Here is a 16,208-nt window from a genome sequence, read left to right on the forward strand (position 1 = left end):
AGGTATATAAAATTGAATATCTGTTTGTCTGTCTGTCTCGTATAGGCTCCCAAACCATTCAACCGACTACGATGGAACTTTCAGGATTTGTTGTATGCATATCCGGGAAGCTTAACGGGAAACAACCTCTTAATAATAATGTTTGTAAATACGATTTTACCGACGCGAAAGTTTGAAGCTCCATTGTGTAGTCAAGGAAATGTGTGCGTTGGTAACCACGTTACCAGTTGGTTTATGACGACACGGCTTTGAAGAGACGTTAGTTGAGCTCCAACCATCACTTGAAACGGGAACAGGAATTGCATGCGTTATTGTGGCATTGCAACGCATGCCGGGTTTAGCTTGTAATATATAAATATATGTATGTATTATATTTTTTTTATGTATGTATGATTGACTATGTATTATGTATGATTATTGACTTATAGGCCTGTGGCAGGGTAAGTTAATAAGATGCGAAGAATTCGCGAAATTGTTCGAGGTCGTCACGATAGTGATGGTTTTTATCGAATTCCAGGCCTGATAGTAATATTTCAAATTAAATACTAACGATTAATCAGCTGGAGATTCGAGTCTGATTAGCAAAGATCCGCGTTGGGACGAGGCATTTAGCTCATAAAATGTTTCACTATTGTCGACCATGCTTTTTTGCTTTCTTGATGGAGCCAGATAAATTTAAACCGTTGTAAGTTTGCGGTATGGCTATCGCCATACTTAACATACTTAATTAGTTTCTGCCATTATTATTCCTCTATTATTATTTTTTATTAATTTTAAATTGCAAATATATTTCTTATGAGCTAAATACGTACGTACATTCTACATAATGTATAACAATAACAAGCTAAGAAGAGGTTAGTAAAAAGCTTCGTCGCTGTGCCTCTCCAAAAAAGAGACTAGCTTTTGTGCTTGGAAAGGGGCTTATAGTTACATCTCTAAAGTACATATTTTTATTTTATTATATACATACATATATATACCTAGCAGGTAAACCTCGATGCGCCTTCCTGGCCAATTACAAACAATGCAGCATTTTTTATTACATAAGTCGCTGAATTCGAAATTAACGAGACATCTATGAATTTTAACTTGTACATAAATTTTATTGCACATTAATCATACTCAAATAGTGGTGACATAGTAGGTAGGAAGGTTTTTAGTCAATTTAATCGAGGAACTGTTTCAACAATGAAATCAGAAAAAATGGCCAGCTCTGATAGGAAACCATCGACCTGGAGTCACAAGTATCCAAGTCTGACCGAAGCAGCATTACACAGATATACTCAAAATAAATTCTTTTCAATCGAGGTCAACTCACGAGATCGAACCCGGCGCCTCTCGGTGCTAGGCAAAAGCCCAACCACCGAACCATGTTGCTGGCTATATTTTTTTAAGTGTAAATAATAATTATTTAAATAAACTAATTAAATAATTATTTATTTTCTGAAGTGTTCATTTAATTTCTTTTTTAATTGGACTATATCCTCTATCTTCTTAATTTCTGAAGGGAAATTTTTATGTCTAATTATATAAAATGAAATTTTGCTGATATTGTTTGGTGTTACAATTTGGTATTGTTGCGTAGGTGGAGGATCTAAATAAAAGGCCAAAGTCGCTTCACAGCATTTATTGGGTGTTTAAGGAGATCCACGCACTGTCAGTGCTCCGTCCAGAATGCCTTGGTATGGCCTAAGTATCTGCTTATAAAGGACAGGTCGCTCACTGACACGTTTGTTTACCTATTATTATAGTCACGTACCAGATATGCAGTCCCACGGTCTCGCACTGTCAGTTCTGAGAACTCTAGCGGGAAGTGACCGAATGCCGTTACCGACCACTTAGTCAATTCGGGGGTCTCAATTGTTAGCCGACAGCACTTAAGCCTGGAGATAATCCTCGAAAACCAATTATAACGGCGGCTCCTTTTAGCATATGCTAGTATTTTAAAGTTATTTTGATATCTTAAAGATGCACATACATACATGTTTCAAGTTTTGTATAGTATTTTTCTGTGATTTATTGGATTAGTGAGATTTCTTTATAAATATTTTCTATTAGAGGAAATATAAGTCGTTGATTGTGTGATAATCGTCGGCCAATTGAATTAAAATAATACATTCTTATCAGTTCGTAGTGAGCAGTAGAACCATCGAAAGCACGAATGGTACTGGAATAATAAAGTTTTAACTTATTTTTTAGCGAGGTGAGTAAATCTAGATTTCTATCGGCTGTAGACATTTTGAAAACTTGTGTCAGAACTCTGACGTTTGGATGCGCATTCGGAATACGTGTGTCGCTTGCTTGCGGTCGGGTGAGAATTTTTAACAGATCACGTATTGTGAGAAAAAATGTGAAATACAAGGTTTATTTTACAATTTAAATGTTGGCACTTCCATCGGGCAAACTTCCACACTTTTGCTTTATTGACCTTGAGACGTACAACATATTTACTGCTTTTCCTATTCATAATGTTCCAAAAGTTACATTTATATAATCTCATCTCTGAAAATCCTTGTTTGGTAGTAAAAATCTTATTTTTTGGTTATTATCATTTTATCTACTATATAATGCGACATGTTTTTCAAGTTTCCGAGTTATGATTGAACTTTTTCGTGAAACTCTTAGCGGTAAATAATAATGTCAACGGACAAGGACTAGGCACCTGAATTTAGCGTTTCTTTATTGTGTTTCGTTTCGCAGATGTTTGGAGAGCGATTACGACCGGAAGATAAGCAATAAAAGTGTTTTCCTGTCCGGCGTTTAAGTGATTGGAACCCTCTTCCACCTGGGCGGGAAAAACGAGAGTTTTCGATATGGAACAAGACGAAGACAAAGACACCTCCTCCACCCCCTCGACAGCACATAAACAACTTGTTTATGAGCCAAGTTTGAATGGCTTTTCGCTCCGGGGATGACGAGGGAGGCTGGCAGGGGAGTAGATGGAAGCAGCAGAAGAAGAAGCAGGTGGAACGAAAAAAGTTGGATGTTCCTCCACTTCCCCGCGGACCACTTAAACAAAATGGATAGACACTACAGTATGATTTAGTCCACTCGGGAAGTTGTTGCCCAAAAAACCAATATCGAATTTGTTTCAAAAATTCTACCTAGCGTATTTCACGATTATGAAGTTGCTCCAGAACTTTGCTCCGATGCGAAAATGGTGCAATTCAAAAGTTCAAAATACTTGTGAAGGTTCGCGCTACCTTTAAAACGCCTTATATTATGCTGCTAGTACAGTAATTGGAGCTTATGACTACAGGTAGGACCGGAAGTGTGCTTTTTCCAGGAAACGGGGCGTTTTGGGTCTATTTTCCAGGAAATAGTGCAAACTACAAAGCTAGAGTGCAAAATAAAAAAAAGGTTCACCATAAAAATGAACAATGGTTCGCCGGGTCGTGCCGCGCTATAGTCATAAGTAGAGGTAGGACTGGAAGCGCGCCGTCTATTGTCTTATTGTAAATGCTTTGTAAAAAAGGTTCGGCAAACCTTTAACAATGGATTTACAACATGTGAACAATGAAAATCGCGCTCTGGGTCCGCTCTTTAGTCATAAGTAGAGCGCGGATAGAGACCGTGCTTTTCCCTGGAATCGGGGCGGTTTGGCTCTATTTACAAAGCAAAGTGCAAAAAAAAAAGGTTCGACGAACCTTTAACAATGAATCTACAACAATTGAACAATGAACGGCGAGCTCTGGGTTCGCTCTTTAGTCATGAGCAGAGATAGGCGCGAAAGCGTGCTTTTTTCCAGGAAACAGGGCAAACTACAAAGCTAGAGTGCAAAAAAAAGGTTCATCATAAAAATGAACAATGCACGGCGAACAATACACAGAACGGCGCAAACTTGGTACATTTCATTCTCGTTGATATGGAAAGTATTTACAGGTTTTAAATTGTACATGGGAACATATTTGACAATAATTGTAATTGTCTTATATATTGTAGACAATTCACCCCTTTTAAGTGATATAAAATACGTCTTCTTGAGCTAAAAAACAGCGCTATATGTACATATAAAGCGATAGACTTGTTGAATTTGATCGTTTTAGTATCTCCAGTATGAAGGCAAAGGTCCGTTCGTTATAATTAAAATGGTAGGGGGGCTCTCAGGAGCCCCCCTTACGGGGGCTGCGCCCCTGTAATTGGATTATGGCCGACCGTTTGACCGGCGAGCACTTTTCCGAGCGCCATTTTCATTGCTTCGTTAATTTCTTTTTCGAAGGCAGTGTCAACACTCGGAAGTCCATTGAAGTTAACTTTTACCCTTTCGTCCTGTGAAGCTTTTTGTAGCACCCCGGAATTTAAATTATTGTAATTACTTTATTAGAGCGTCAACGCGCCAAGTCTTCTCTGTATGACGCGTTTGAAGTTCTTTAAAATGTTATCTTAAAGGCTTATTTAATTACGTAATAACGACGAATGTTTTCGAAAAATGTGGCAACAATTTTTATTAGTAATCGATCATCATTTGAGAGGAAAAAGTAATGTGATTCAATTTCGCACAGATAAGCCTCGAGGTGTATCGATTCGTTTACCTATTTATGTATATCTTCGATAGAGGCAAAAGATAAGATATGTATATGTTTGTATATAAGTAGAGGTATCTACATACTTATCATTGCATTAATTTATCTTGGTGATAATTCGTAAGTTTGAATTTTTCATTCTGTTTAAATTCGTCGTTTTGTATATACATACATATATCAAAATGGTGACGGAAGACATCAATATTGGCCCAAATAAATCGACTAAGGAAGTCACTTCAAATAGGTATGTATTTACTATCACTGATTAGAAATAAACGATACATTTGCATGGTGTTGTGAAAAATTCGGATGTGACTAACACATGACTTTATTAATTTATTTGAGGGATTAAAGAAGTATAAAATACGCAATTCGTTAATGAAGAGCATTTCGAAGTTTGAGCGAAAATGTAGAAAAATTCATACAATACAAAAGTTCTACTCTCGGTTGTCGGAAATATTGTTTTAAAAATAATTACTACTTCCGGCTTACGAATTATTACTAACCAAAACTTTATCTAATCTACATAAGTTAGTATATAAAGAATACAAATATAAATTTTCAGCTCGATACGTTCAGTAGTGTGGAAAAAATAATGTAGAAGTAGGGAATGCAATACCGATAGTACCGATACCGGTAGTAACGGGATCGGACCGAAGATCTACCTTTGGTATTACCGGTTTCACAAAAAAATACCGGTAGTATCAATTTTTTAAAAATTCGTTCATTTTATTTGTTGAAAACGATATCTTTATGGCGAAACACTGTGTAAATTTGTGTTGTTATCAACTTGGGATTTCCATGTGAAATATTTGCGGTTATAAATATGTACATCCGGTTTACGAATTAGGAATTTACGAATAACCAAAACCATATCTACTGTATGTACATATGTTTGAACACAGATAATACAAATATAAATTTTCAGCTTGATGCCTTCAGTGGTGTTGAAAAAATCGTGTGGTCAAAATATTTTTGACTTTTCCAAAAAGAAAAAAATCACACTTCCGGTTTTTTAAACTTAATGATTTATTTTTATTTTGATCACATTGATACACGGATTATAATGGAATTTTCTTGTGAAGTGCATACATAATATATGTACAGACAGACATATATAAAGGGAAGAAAAATTGAAAGTAAACTGCCACTTCTTTTTATTACTTTATCTATGTACGTAGTGACAATAGGGGTTTGATGCATCCGCTCTAAAATCGCCAGATTAACAGAACGGCAGCTTTAAACGCAATTCTCATTTTCTCGAATGACAGATTGCACATCAGATGACGAGTAACCTTTCGATGTGCACAGATGCAATTATTAAAATTGAGTTGGATCTTTCTGGCGAGTTTAATAAGGCAATATTCGTAACTTATCGAATCTTGCCTTATTAAACTCGCCTGAAAGATCCAACTCAATTTTAATAATTACCATTTTGATAATTGCATCTGTGCACATCGAAAGGTTACCCGTCATCTGATGTGCAATCTATCATTCGAGAAGATGAGAATTGCATTTAAAGCAGCCGTCCGTTAATCTGTCGTTCAATTTGTCTGGCGATTTTAGAGCGGATGCACCGCATCCTAACAATAGACGAAGTTTTGTGATCATGCGGAAATTCGAACTCAGAATCGATTACTGGTCACGTTAGTCCTATCGAATATGAAACTTAGTATCGGTTATTGAAACTGTTATCGAATTTAAAATTTGTCTTTTTTTATTTGCATGTCAATACTATTTTTAAAAATGCGCGCGATTTCGGTAGCATATGTAAATATGTATGCCTACACGTGCGACCTCCAAAACAAATGCACTCTGCAAGTGCAACCTCACCCAAATTCAATATGGGGAATTCCAGCTGTGCGATAACGTGCTGTGACCTTCAGTTTGTTTTCCCCTTATCTGATCGATAAGATCTAGTCGGAATTGCAAAATAAATACTAAAAATAACTACAATTCTACGAAACATTAGAATCCTCTGTGCTTAGGGTTGTCAGATTTCATGCCGGGACACCCCACCAAAAAAAAAAAAATCAGTTCTTTGACTTTTCTATGGGTTTTTGATCTCTTTTTCCTATTATGCTGTACATTAACATTATAATAATATAATACTATGATTACTAACCAAATTAAATTAAAATTGTAAAATAGAAAATGATCAGTAGATCAGTAGCTATTAATATATATATATATATATATATATATATATATATATATATATATATATATATATATATATATATATATATATATACATATAAGATGTATTGAGAACATAATTTCGTAATAATAAAAAGCATTTATAAAGTCGTAAGATCAATTTCTCGATCAAATAAGGTCATATATGAATCTATAAATAATACATATTTGGATATTAAGTTAATACTCGAAATTTTAAATACCCGGATCCCGCAGGTTTATTTATGTATTTATTTATTAAATAGCAAATTTCTAGTGAATTATTTAAAATTAACAATTTCAAACTTAAACTAACAACTATAATATAACATAGTTAACACAATTAACAAACATAGCATTTTATCAAACTTACATATATAATTACGTCATCTTCCACGGAGGTATCCATTAACCGTGTCACGACATAAGGTCCAAAGCTATAAGATCCAACGACAAGGGCACCACGAAAGAAGATCCACCCGTTAGAATGCCCACCTGCTAAGTGATCCAGACAATTAAAAGCCCGGATGATAAAACCGGGCTTGCGAACCTTGGTCTAGAATCCGTTCATACGTAAGATTTTACTCTTTTTAAGAAATAATTTTTGCGGAACTCAGTTGAGAAACTCTGAATATGTAGGATTTGAAAACATAATTTTTGGGGAAAAATCGAAAACCAAAGAATCTCCCATTTTTTATCAAATGCAAAGTTTCATAATGACGATTTGCGAACCTTAGTTCAGAAGCCCTGCATACGTAATAGTTTGGATTGCTAAAAAAAACTATTTGAAAAAAAAATTGCTACCCGGTTTAGAAACCCTGCTTAAAAATAAATGTTCGCGGTCTTAGTTGAGAAACCCTGCGTAATATTTCAAGGCACAAAGAGTATCAAATAAATTTATTCGCATTTATGAAATTATCATGTAGATATGGCCGACAATTTCAATACAGTAATTATTTTCGAAAACGCATTTAATATTTATTGGAAAAATTGATTTTGCGCTGAATTGTCGTTGCGCTGAATAGATTGGCAGCACCTGACTCGATGTCAGGTGCTGCAATGATTTAATCTAACATTATTATTTTATTCGGAATTTAATTAAAAAAATTGAAACCCGCCGAGTATTCAATCTAGTATCGAGTCAAATTGACTCGATATCTGATTTATGTAGATATGGAGCGTTTTATTAAACATTATTACTTTATCTATGTTTTATATTTTGTTTTCGGACTTTTTGTGGCTGGACCTTTAACAAGGTGGACGATTTTCGGTTTTTACGTTTTATAATCTGGGCTTTTTATTGTCTGGATCACTTAACAGGTGGGCATTCTAACGGGTGGATCTTCTTTCGTGGTGCCCTTGTCTTTGGATCTTATAGCATTGGACCTTATGTCGTGGAACCTCCATTAACACCCCTCAAGAAAGCACCAATGTTACCTCTAAAGCACCTCTAATGCTCTCGGGAAGGGCATTATATATTTGAACACCTCTGTGGAAAACACCTGCAGTTTTAGCTTTCTTAACTCTACCTATAATTAATTTATTCCTATTTCTAATTTTATAATTATGTATATCTCTTTTCCTAACTATATGATTATTAAAATACTTGGGTAATAGATTCTTATCTAGCTTATACATATATAAATTTTAAAGTTTATTTCTAATATCCAACCATTTCAATTCATCTAACATACTTACGTTTCCTCACATTCAAAATTGCACGCATTGCTCTATTCTGCACTTTCTGCAGTTTATCAATACACAATTTGAAGCCCGGATCCCTAATCCGGGTTTTAAGTCACTCGACCCAGCCAGGTCGAGTCCGAGTCGAATCGAGTCCAGAAACCCCAGATATACATATATAATTGAATGCAGATATCGTATATTATTAAATATATGTATATTTTTCAGAATCGCCAACAATGCAGCACATAAACACGTAGCTACTAGTTAGTATACGATTTTTTTTCTTAAAATACTTAATGTATTGTAATCATTATGTAATATTCATAATATGTATATATTTTTTAAGATATACAAGATAAACCAAATAGCAATCCCACTCAATTTGGTCGAGATTATGAAGGATACTTAGCTATGCTGTTCATATTGAGAGGTGCCATCAACAAGTATAGATTCAAAGTGGGCGTCGAAATAGAGCAAGCCCACAAGTTTGACGACTTGATCTTCATCTACAACAGGGCTGGCAAAAATGCCGGCAGATGCTTGCAGGCTAAACATACTACCAGCAATAAAAAGAAGATTGACTCTATGAACCTGTTGACGATTGGGCAGAGTGATTTTAGCATCGTGAAATATTTTTTTGCTTTCAAAGATATGATGAGGGAGGATTATTTCCATGGAATCATTCAGGAGGATCTCATCGTTTATACAAATTTTGAGCTAGACGTCGATAGCAAAATAGGACCCAAAATGAAGCGGTGGCAAGAATTCGGATCGATGAAAGATGATAAAATTAATAAACTCACCCAATTGTTGGAACCCATCAATAGTCCAGACGATATTCTAGATTTGACTAAGGAGGATTCTAAACGATACAGATTCAAAGATGAATTAGTTGACATCTTGGAGTCCAAAGTCAATGAATATAGCATCGTTAGATTGGCACAAACGTTTAAAGATTGGTTAATGGGTAAAAAGAAGCTACAAGAGGTGGAGCACACCATTAGACCTTATTGGAAGTTTTTGACCGAAGAAATTCTGGATATTGAAAATGGACGGCTGCGAGAAAGTTTTCTAAAAGAACAAAAGAAGTTCAGGTCGAAGGAAGCTCAGATATTTCACGAAATATTAAAAGAGGAAATCAAAAGAAAAAATACACAAAATAAAAAGAAAATTGAAAAATATCAAGATGAAATATTGTCAATTGAGAGTTTGAGCGAGAGGGTGGGAACGATAGGCGAATATCCGTCGTGGAAAGTTGACTTAGAAGTGAAATTCGATAACATGGTCAAAGTAGAAGATACACCAACCTGATCATAACGAATTGAAAGAAATTATTAAAGCCGACATTTTGGAGTACCAGCGTCAAAAATACGGTGGTGACGACTTTTACACCGAAGAAGACATCGACAGATATGTGGAGGAAATATTTCAACACTTTCACAGCACGGTGTTTAAATGGAAGGATGCCGAGGTGGACAGGAAGAAGAGGAACAACAGAGATACGCAGGAAACGTACATGACTGAAGAAGATGGCGAAAAATTCTTGCAGAATCAATGGAAGGAGGTGAAATTCGACGTTCAAAAGCCAGTCACGTCTTTCATGGGAAGGGACGACGAATTGAAAGCTTTGCACAAGAGCTTCCAAAGAGGACCCACCGTGAAATCACAGACGAGAGTGATCTGTGGACTTCCCGGAATGGGAAAAACGGAATTAATTCGAAGCTACATCCAAAGATACAGTCGCCGATATGAAAACAAAGTTATGTGGATCGACGGTAAATCACGCGAGTCCATAGAGGACTCATTTCGGAGGCTGTACGAAACGTTGGAAATATCGACAGAAGAATCGGAAGACATCGACCAGATAGTTGCAGAAGTTTACCGAGAATTTCAATCGAAAAAGTGCCTAATAGCGTTCGACGACGTTTCCAACCCAGAAGTAATCGATTCCTTTATGCCAAAACAGACTAGCAATGGAAATTTGCCTTTTATACTCATTACGTCTGCTAACTCAAAATGGGAACGAGACCGGAAAAGGAATCTGAAAGTTTTGACTGAACAGAATGCAACGAAGCTGATCGAAAATCAAGTGAACATCAGAGAATCAACTGAAATAAGGGAGATTGAACAACTAGTCAGGTATTTAGAATGCTTTCCGTTGGCCGTACAGCAGGCGGCTACTTATATCGCGAAAGAATCTGAGAAGGATTCTACATTTAGAATCACCGACTGCGTTAAAAATTTCTCCAAACACGTTGCAAAAATCCTCAAGCTTAAATTGCCGAAAGACATTACTTCTTACGAGAAAACTACGTACGCCAATTTTCAAAACATCATCGATTCGATAGCAGATTTGGGAACTGTCGGAGAAAATACCTTAGATGTACTAAACGTCATATCTTTTTTGTGTCCCAATAACATCGATGTTCAATGGTTCTCGCAATACTCCACTTTAGATTTGGGTAGCATTTTCCAGACACTAAAGGAATATTCGATTGTTAATATCGAATACGGTACAGCGAGCATTCATAATCTCGTGCAGATGTTTACTAGACTTAGACTGAAGCAACTGAAAATGGATAGATCGGTCGTTTACAAAACGTTCTTTTTTTTTAATAAATTTTTTCCAAAGGAATTTTTAAAGAATAAATATTCCGTGAACGATTATGCAAATATGCGCAAATTAGCACCACATTTGGAAGTATTTATGTCACACGCAGATGAAATTTGTAAATCGTGGCCTAAAACAGAAAGATTAAACTATTTGGAAAAATTGTTAACTTTGTCAGGAATTTGCTATTTCATATTACGTGATCTGCATAAACATAAGCAAGCTTTAAATCGATCTCAGGATATATGTAAGGAAAAAAATGGGTCAATGAGTTTTCAAAGCATAATCATCGATCTAAATTCGATTTATGCAGATATGCAAACGGGTAAATACGCCGAAGCTAAAAGGAGATACGATAAAATACTACCAACTTATTTGAAATTTTTTGGAGAAACAAGCAAATTGGCTGCTAATCTTTATACAAACGCGTCTCTTGCAGAATCATTTATGGGTAATTTATGGGTAGCCAAATCCTATTGTGAAAAGGCGTTAAAGATATATTCCATTAAAAATTATGAACCATATATCGAATGTTATATAAACTTGGGATTTGCGGAATTGGGTTTGGGTAATTACGCCATTGCAAAATCCATTTTCAAAAAGGCAAAAGCAATGTCAGTGTCACATTATGGAGAAAAGCACGTCACAGTTGCCAGAATACTTGTAGGGTTGGGTAGAATAGAATTAAATTTGAGTAATTACGTTAGCGCAAAATCTATGTTTGAAAATGGCTTAGCGTCTCTTTTGTATAACTACGGAGAAGATCATATATTGGTTGCCGAAGCTCGTTTTGACTTGGCTATTTCAGAATACGAATTGGGTAATTTCGCAAAAGCAAAGTTTCTATGCAAAAAGGCCCTAGCGAAATATTTGTCGTATTATGGAGAGAATTACCGAAAAAATGCGTATATATATAAAAAATTGGGAAATATTGAGTTGGAATTAAAAAATTATGCCACAGCAAAAACTCTATTTAAAAAAGCAATAATAGTTTATTTGGATAATTTTGGGGGAAATTTTATTGAACTCGCCAATATTTATTGTATCTTAGGTGGTTTGGAATTTAATTTGCAGCAGAATTACACAGCTGCAAAATTCCAGTTCGAAAACGCTGTTGCGGTGTATTTGACGAATGGCATGGGAACACATAAAAATATTGGCACTACCTATCGTTATTTAGGACATTTGGAATTTAAATTGGGTAATCATACTTCAGCAAAAAATAACTACAAAAAAGCTTTGGTGGTTTATTTGAAATACTATGGAGAAAATCACATAGAAGTTGCCGAAATTCGTAACGATTTGGGTGATATAGAAATTAGATTGGGCAATTACGGTACTGCAAAAAATTATTTAGAAAAATCTTTGAACACGTATTTAACATATTACAGAGAGGCTAAGAATCACGTAAAAATTGGTTACCTTTATTCAAATTTGGGTATTGTAGAAATTAAATTGCGCAATAACTTTGAAGCATATCGTCTGCTTAAAAGAGCATTAGCTATTTTTTTGAAAAACTTTGGAATAGAACACGAAAAAGTTGCAAGCGTTTATTATTTATTGTTCCAAATAACTGATATATAACAACGAAGAAAATGGATATTAAAAATTAAAACATTGTAAAATTACAAATTATGAAAACAGAAAAATAATCAGATATTAGAAAATGAAATAAGCAACTAAACACGGATCTGTTCAATGTAGTCGTGAATTAAACAAAATTTGTTATTTTGAATTTGTCATTTCAGATGTTCAGTCCCTAAACGATTTTTATATATGTATGTATGTAAATATTTTTATTCCACAAATATATGTTTTATGTATAATATAATGTGAATATTTAATATATTATCAAATAAACCAAGTTTTGTTATATTTTGGTGACATCTTTATTACCTATACCTACACATGTAAAATTTAAATAAATAAATTATGTACAAACAAAAAGCCGTTTTTAATTTTAGAAAAAGAGTTACAGATGTGTTAGATTTCTTGAAAATATTAAAATCATGTTGAAAAAAAGTCGTATGGATGACCTTCAAATATTTATTTAAAAAATTATAATTATTATTAAACCTGATTCTTTTTTAAAAGCCTCCTCTATATTTCACTTCGCTCATTGGTCTGACAACATGTTATATTATATCCTACATTGTTCTGATCGTTTTGAAACTTTGCCATTTTACACGGTTTGGTCAACGATAGATATTTCAATCAATTCCGCCTATACGATGGTGAAAAATAATCATAATAGACAAGATTAAAATTGAAAACATTTTGGACATCTTGACGTTTAATGGTCAGTAACCTTATATGTTTGACTTTCCGCAACACTCTCGTTTTGTCAGATTTTAATTGTTTAAACGCCTATAACTTTATCTTTTTCACACTATATTTATAAAATTTGCATTATAAGTTCTCTATATCTCACATATATAATTTTACTTCACTTATAGGTTATATAAAGAATGTTAAAATGTTTATATTGTAATGGTGATAGTTCGATATGCTTGTTATGGCCAAATACCTCAGGCTCAACTGTCATTCTGACATTTGAGCTTGTGACTGACATCTCAGTGACATTGTGACTGTCAATCTTTTTGTTTTGTTTTTAACTCGATGACGTTGTATTGTATCTTCCATAGATATAATTATATCGCAATATCCCACAGAATTTATGTCAATTACCACCTCACACCAGCATCCAAACAATTACTCACTATAACCAAGGAAACGGCCAAAGAAAAAAAACTATCAGTACACTTGGATTAAACATGGTAAAATTCACATAAGAAAGAACGATAGATCTAAACAAGATTTAAACAAGATTATATAATTTATCTCTTATGCAATTTATACCAATTTTTTTTCAGAACTTATCTTTCTAACTGTGTAATTTAATACTCACATTTATGTATGACTACGTGTATGATTGCCCTTTAGTTTATTACTACCAGCGGAAACCTATAACACTGTTCGACACCTATGGTTCAGAGACGAAATATGAATTTTCTAACTGGAATTTTATTTAACTCTCATAGTGTGGCCAGTACACTATCCCAATAAACATGTTTCAAAAGAAAAAGCTCAATATCAAATAGTATTAACAGTGGGAAAAAATCCCAAGTGAAAATACGTACTTTTGACTTTTGATTTGAATTGGACGACTACTTAGAGAGATTTGAAAGCTGAAAAGTACTACAAATGAAAAATAAAATACCTGACTATAGATTCCAATATTCATTTTGAACAGAAAATTAACAGATTTTGAGAAATCGACCGAACAACACCAAGATATAGAAAAATCGCGCGATTTAAAAAACACATACATCTCCGAATCTCGAGCCAATCAACACTTTTTATTACCAGATTCGTGTTCACTGGGCATAGATCTAGAAGAAAAGTCATATCTCGTCTCTGAACCAAAAAAAAGTTGTCATTTGTCGAACAGTGTAATTGGTCTTTTGTAACGTATTTTATTACATACCTCCTTTACGTTTCACATGGCTTTCGTGTCAGTGATCTTTTTATCTCTTATCCGATCGTTTTCATACTTTGCCATATTGCTCATTTTGGTCATCAATACACGTTAATGTATCGTCTGCCATTACGTTTGAGATAAAATATCGTATACAACGCGTTTTAAACACGCGGAAAGTAAATCTTCCTGACGTTTAATAAGCGTTCGTCCCGTATCTTCCTACCTGTTCGCCTTGATATGGCGATATAAGATTTTAATTGTTTAAACGCCTATAATTCACTCTATATTTTATGAAATTTGCTCTATTGGTTCTCGTTATCTCTAATATATAAATATTTATAGTTTTAACTCTCATATGTATATATAAATTTCAAATTTGGCGTGTAGCTTCTTGTAGGGTAATACACGATATATATTGATTTTTGGCCAAATATGTCAGATTTGACATTTCCCGGCTAAAAGTATATCTCTTCACTGGGTTTTATCTGCGAGATAAGTATTCAATAATAAGTTATGTTGTATCTAATTGTTAATATGATTTACAATAAGCTTACATACATTTAGTTTTTTACAATAAGCTTACATACATACATCACATACAATTATTTTTAGTTATCAGCTGATTTAATTTATCTGATGATTGAAAAGTTCATTTCTGTAAATACATAAACTCATTTATGGACAATCATACATTGATAAACTATTCTTGAAGCAATCTTAGTATTAATAATCTATTCTAAACTGTAAGGTTCCCGGCATAAATGAGTATACATATTGCCGGCAGCAACTCATAACCTCAAATTTCATTGTTTATTCCTTCATAACAAACTTTCTAACCAATACAAGCTACACATGTACACAGATCAAACAGTGATAGTTTTATTTTTAGTTATCAGCTGATTTAATTTTTATTTGTTCTGTTTTGATACAAGACTGTTGGTTTTCCTAACAAAATAAAATAAAATAGATAGTTTTCGGGAGAAGTAAGAGTTTATTAGTTAATTTATGCAAATCTACAGTTTTTAATTTAGTACTATAACATTTGATATTTGTATTATCTCATGACATTATTAGACTAGTAGATTTGGGAAGAGTTCGGAGCCCGAAGCAAAGGGCCTATACAATTTTTTTAATCCAACTTCTACTCGCTCGAGCAACGCCAGTTAATTTGACTAGTTATAAAGAAATTCGGACACTTGCAAAGAGACTAGGTTTGAGTTCCGCTTAGCACGACATACCACTGATATAGTTACTTATGTACATATGTATATGTATATTTTCAATTAAATTCCACCCCCACCCGCCCCTCCCCCCTCACATTCGCCTTTTTTTTAACCCTTTCGTTCGGTCGGCGCGCACGAATTGTGCCGGGGCCTATAATTAAACGCTTTTCTCATGTGTCGACCCTTTCACCGCAGACTTTATTGCGGGGGTCCGCTTATCGGCCCCGAACCCTCGTTTCTAACCCCTGGCGCGCGCGCGCACGTCAAAAGTCAAACTGCACAGTCATGCGATACGTCACGCGCCATAGAAAATAATAACCGAGAGCATGCAAACCGTTTTAAATTGTTGCCAAAGATAAATAAATGCGAGGCTTCATATGGACTTCAGCAAAATATATTAGTAAAATATATATTTCGCACTTTACATATATAAGCCAGCAGTATGGCTTAATTGTAGCGTGTATGTTTAGCACCAAGTGATCATTGGGTTCGATCCGTCATACTGC

The 16,208-nt window shown here is 34.5% G+C and overlaps 1 protein-coding gene across 1 annotated transcript; it reads left to right on the forward strand.

Moving 5' to 3' along the window:
* The first annotated feature begins 4,614 nt into the window (after positions 1 to 4,614).
* On the forward strand, positions 4,615 to 11,080 carry LOC143919431 (uncharacterized). Its single transcript, XM_077441749.1, has 3 exons — positions 4,615 to 4,767; positions 8,613 to 8,650; positions 8,734 to 11,080. Exons 1-3 carry the CDS (start codon positions 4,706 to 4,708, stop codon positions 9,696 to 9,698), a joined length of 1,065 nt encoding a protein of 354 aa, XP_077297875.1. The 5' UTR covers positions 4,615 to 4,705; the 3' UTR covers positions 9,699 to 11,080.
* The last annotated feature ends 5,128 nt before the right edge of the window (positions 11,081 to 16,208 follow it).

This window comes from Arctopsyche grandis, chromosome 11 (assembly GCF_051622035.1).
Source record: "Arctopsyche grandis isolate Sample6627 chromosome 11, ASM5162203v2, whole genome shotgun sequence".
In the NCBI taxonomy this organism is placed as follows: Eukaryota; Metazoa; Arthropoda; class Insecta; order Trichoptera; family Hydropsychidae; genus Arctopsyche; species Arctopsyche grandis.

Bases quoted from the DNA above. Each gene is read 5' to 3' on its own strand.
- LOC143919431 (XM_077441749.1), top strand. From the start codon at position 4,706: ATGGTGACGGAAGACATCAATATTGGCCCAAATAAATCGACTAAGGAA. The intron at 4,768-8,612 runs GTATGTATTTAC...TATATTTTTCAG, and splicing joins AAGGAAGTCACTTCAAATAG to AATCGCCAACAATGCAGCAC. The intron at 8,651-8,733 runs GTTAGTATACGA...ATATTTTTTAAG, and splicing joins ACATAAACACGTAGCTACTA to ATATACAAGATAAACCAAAT.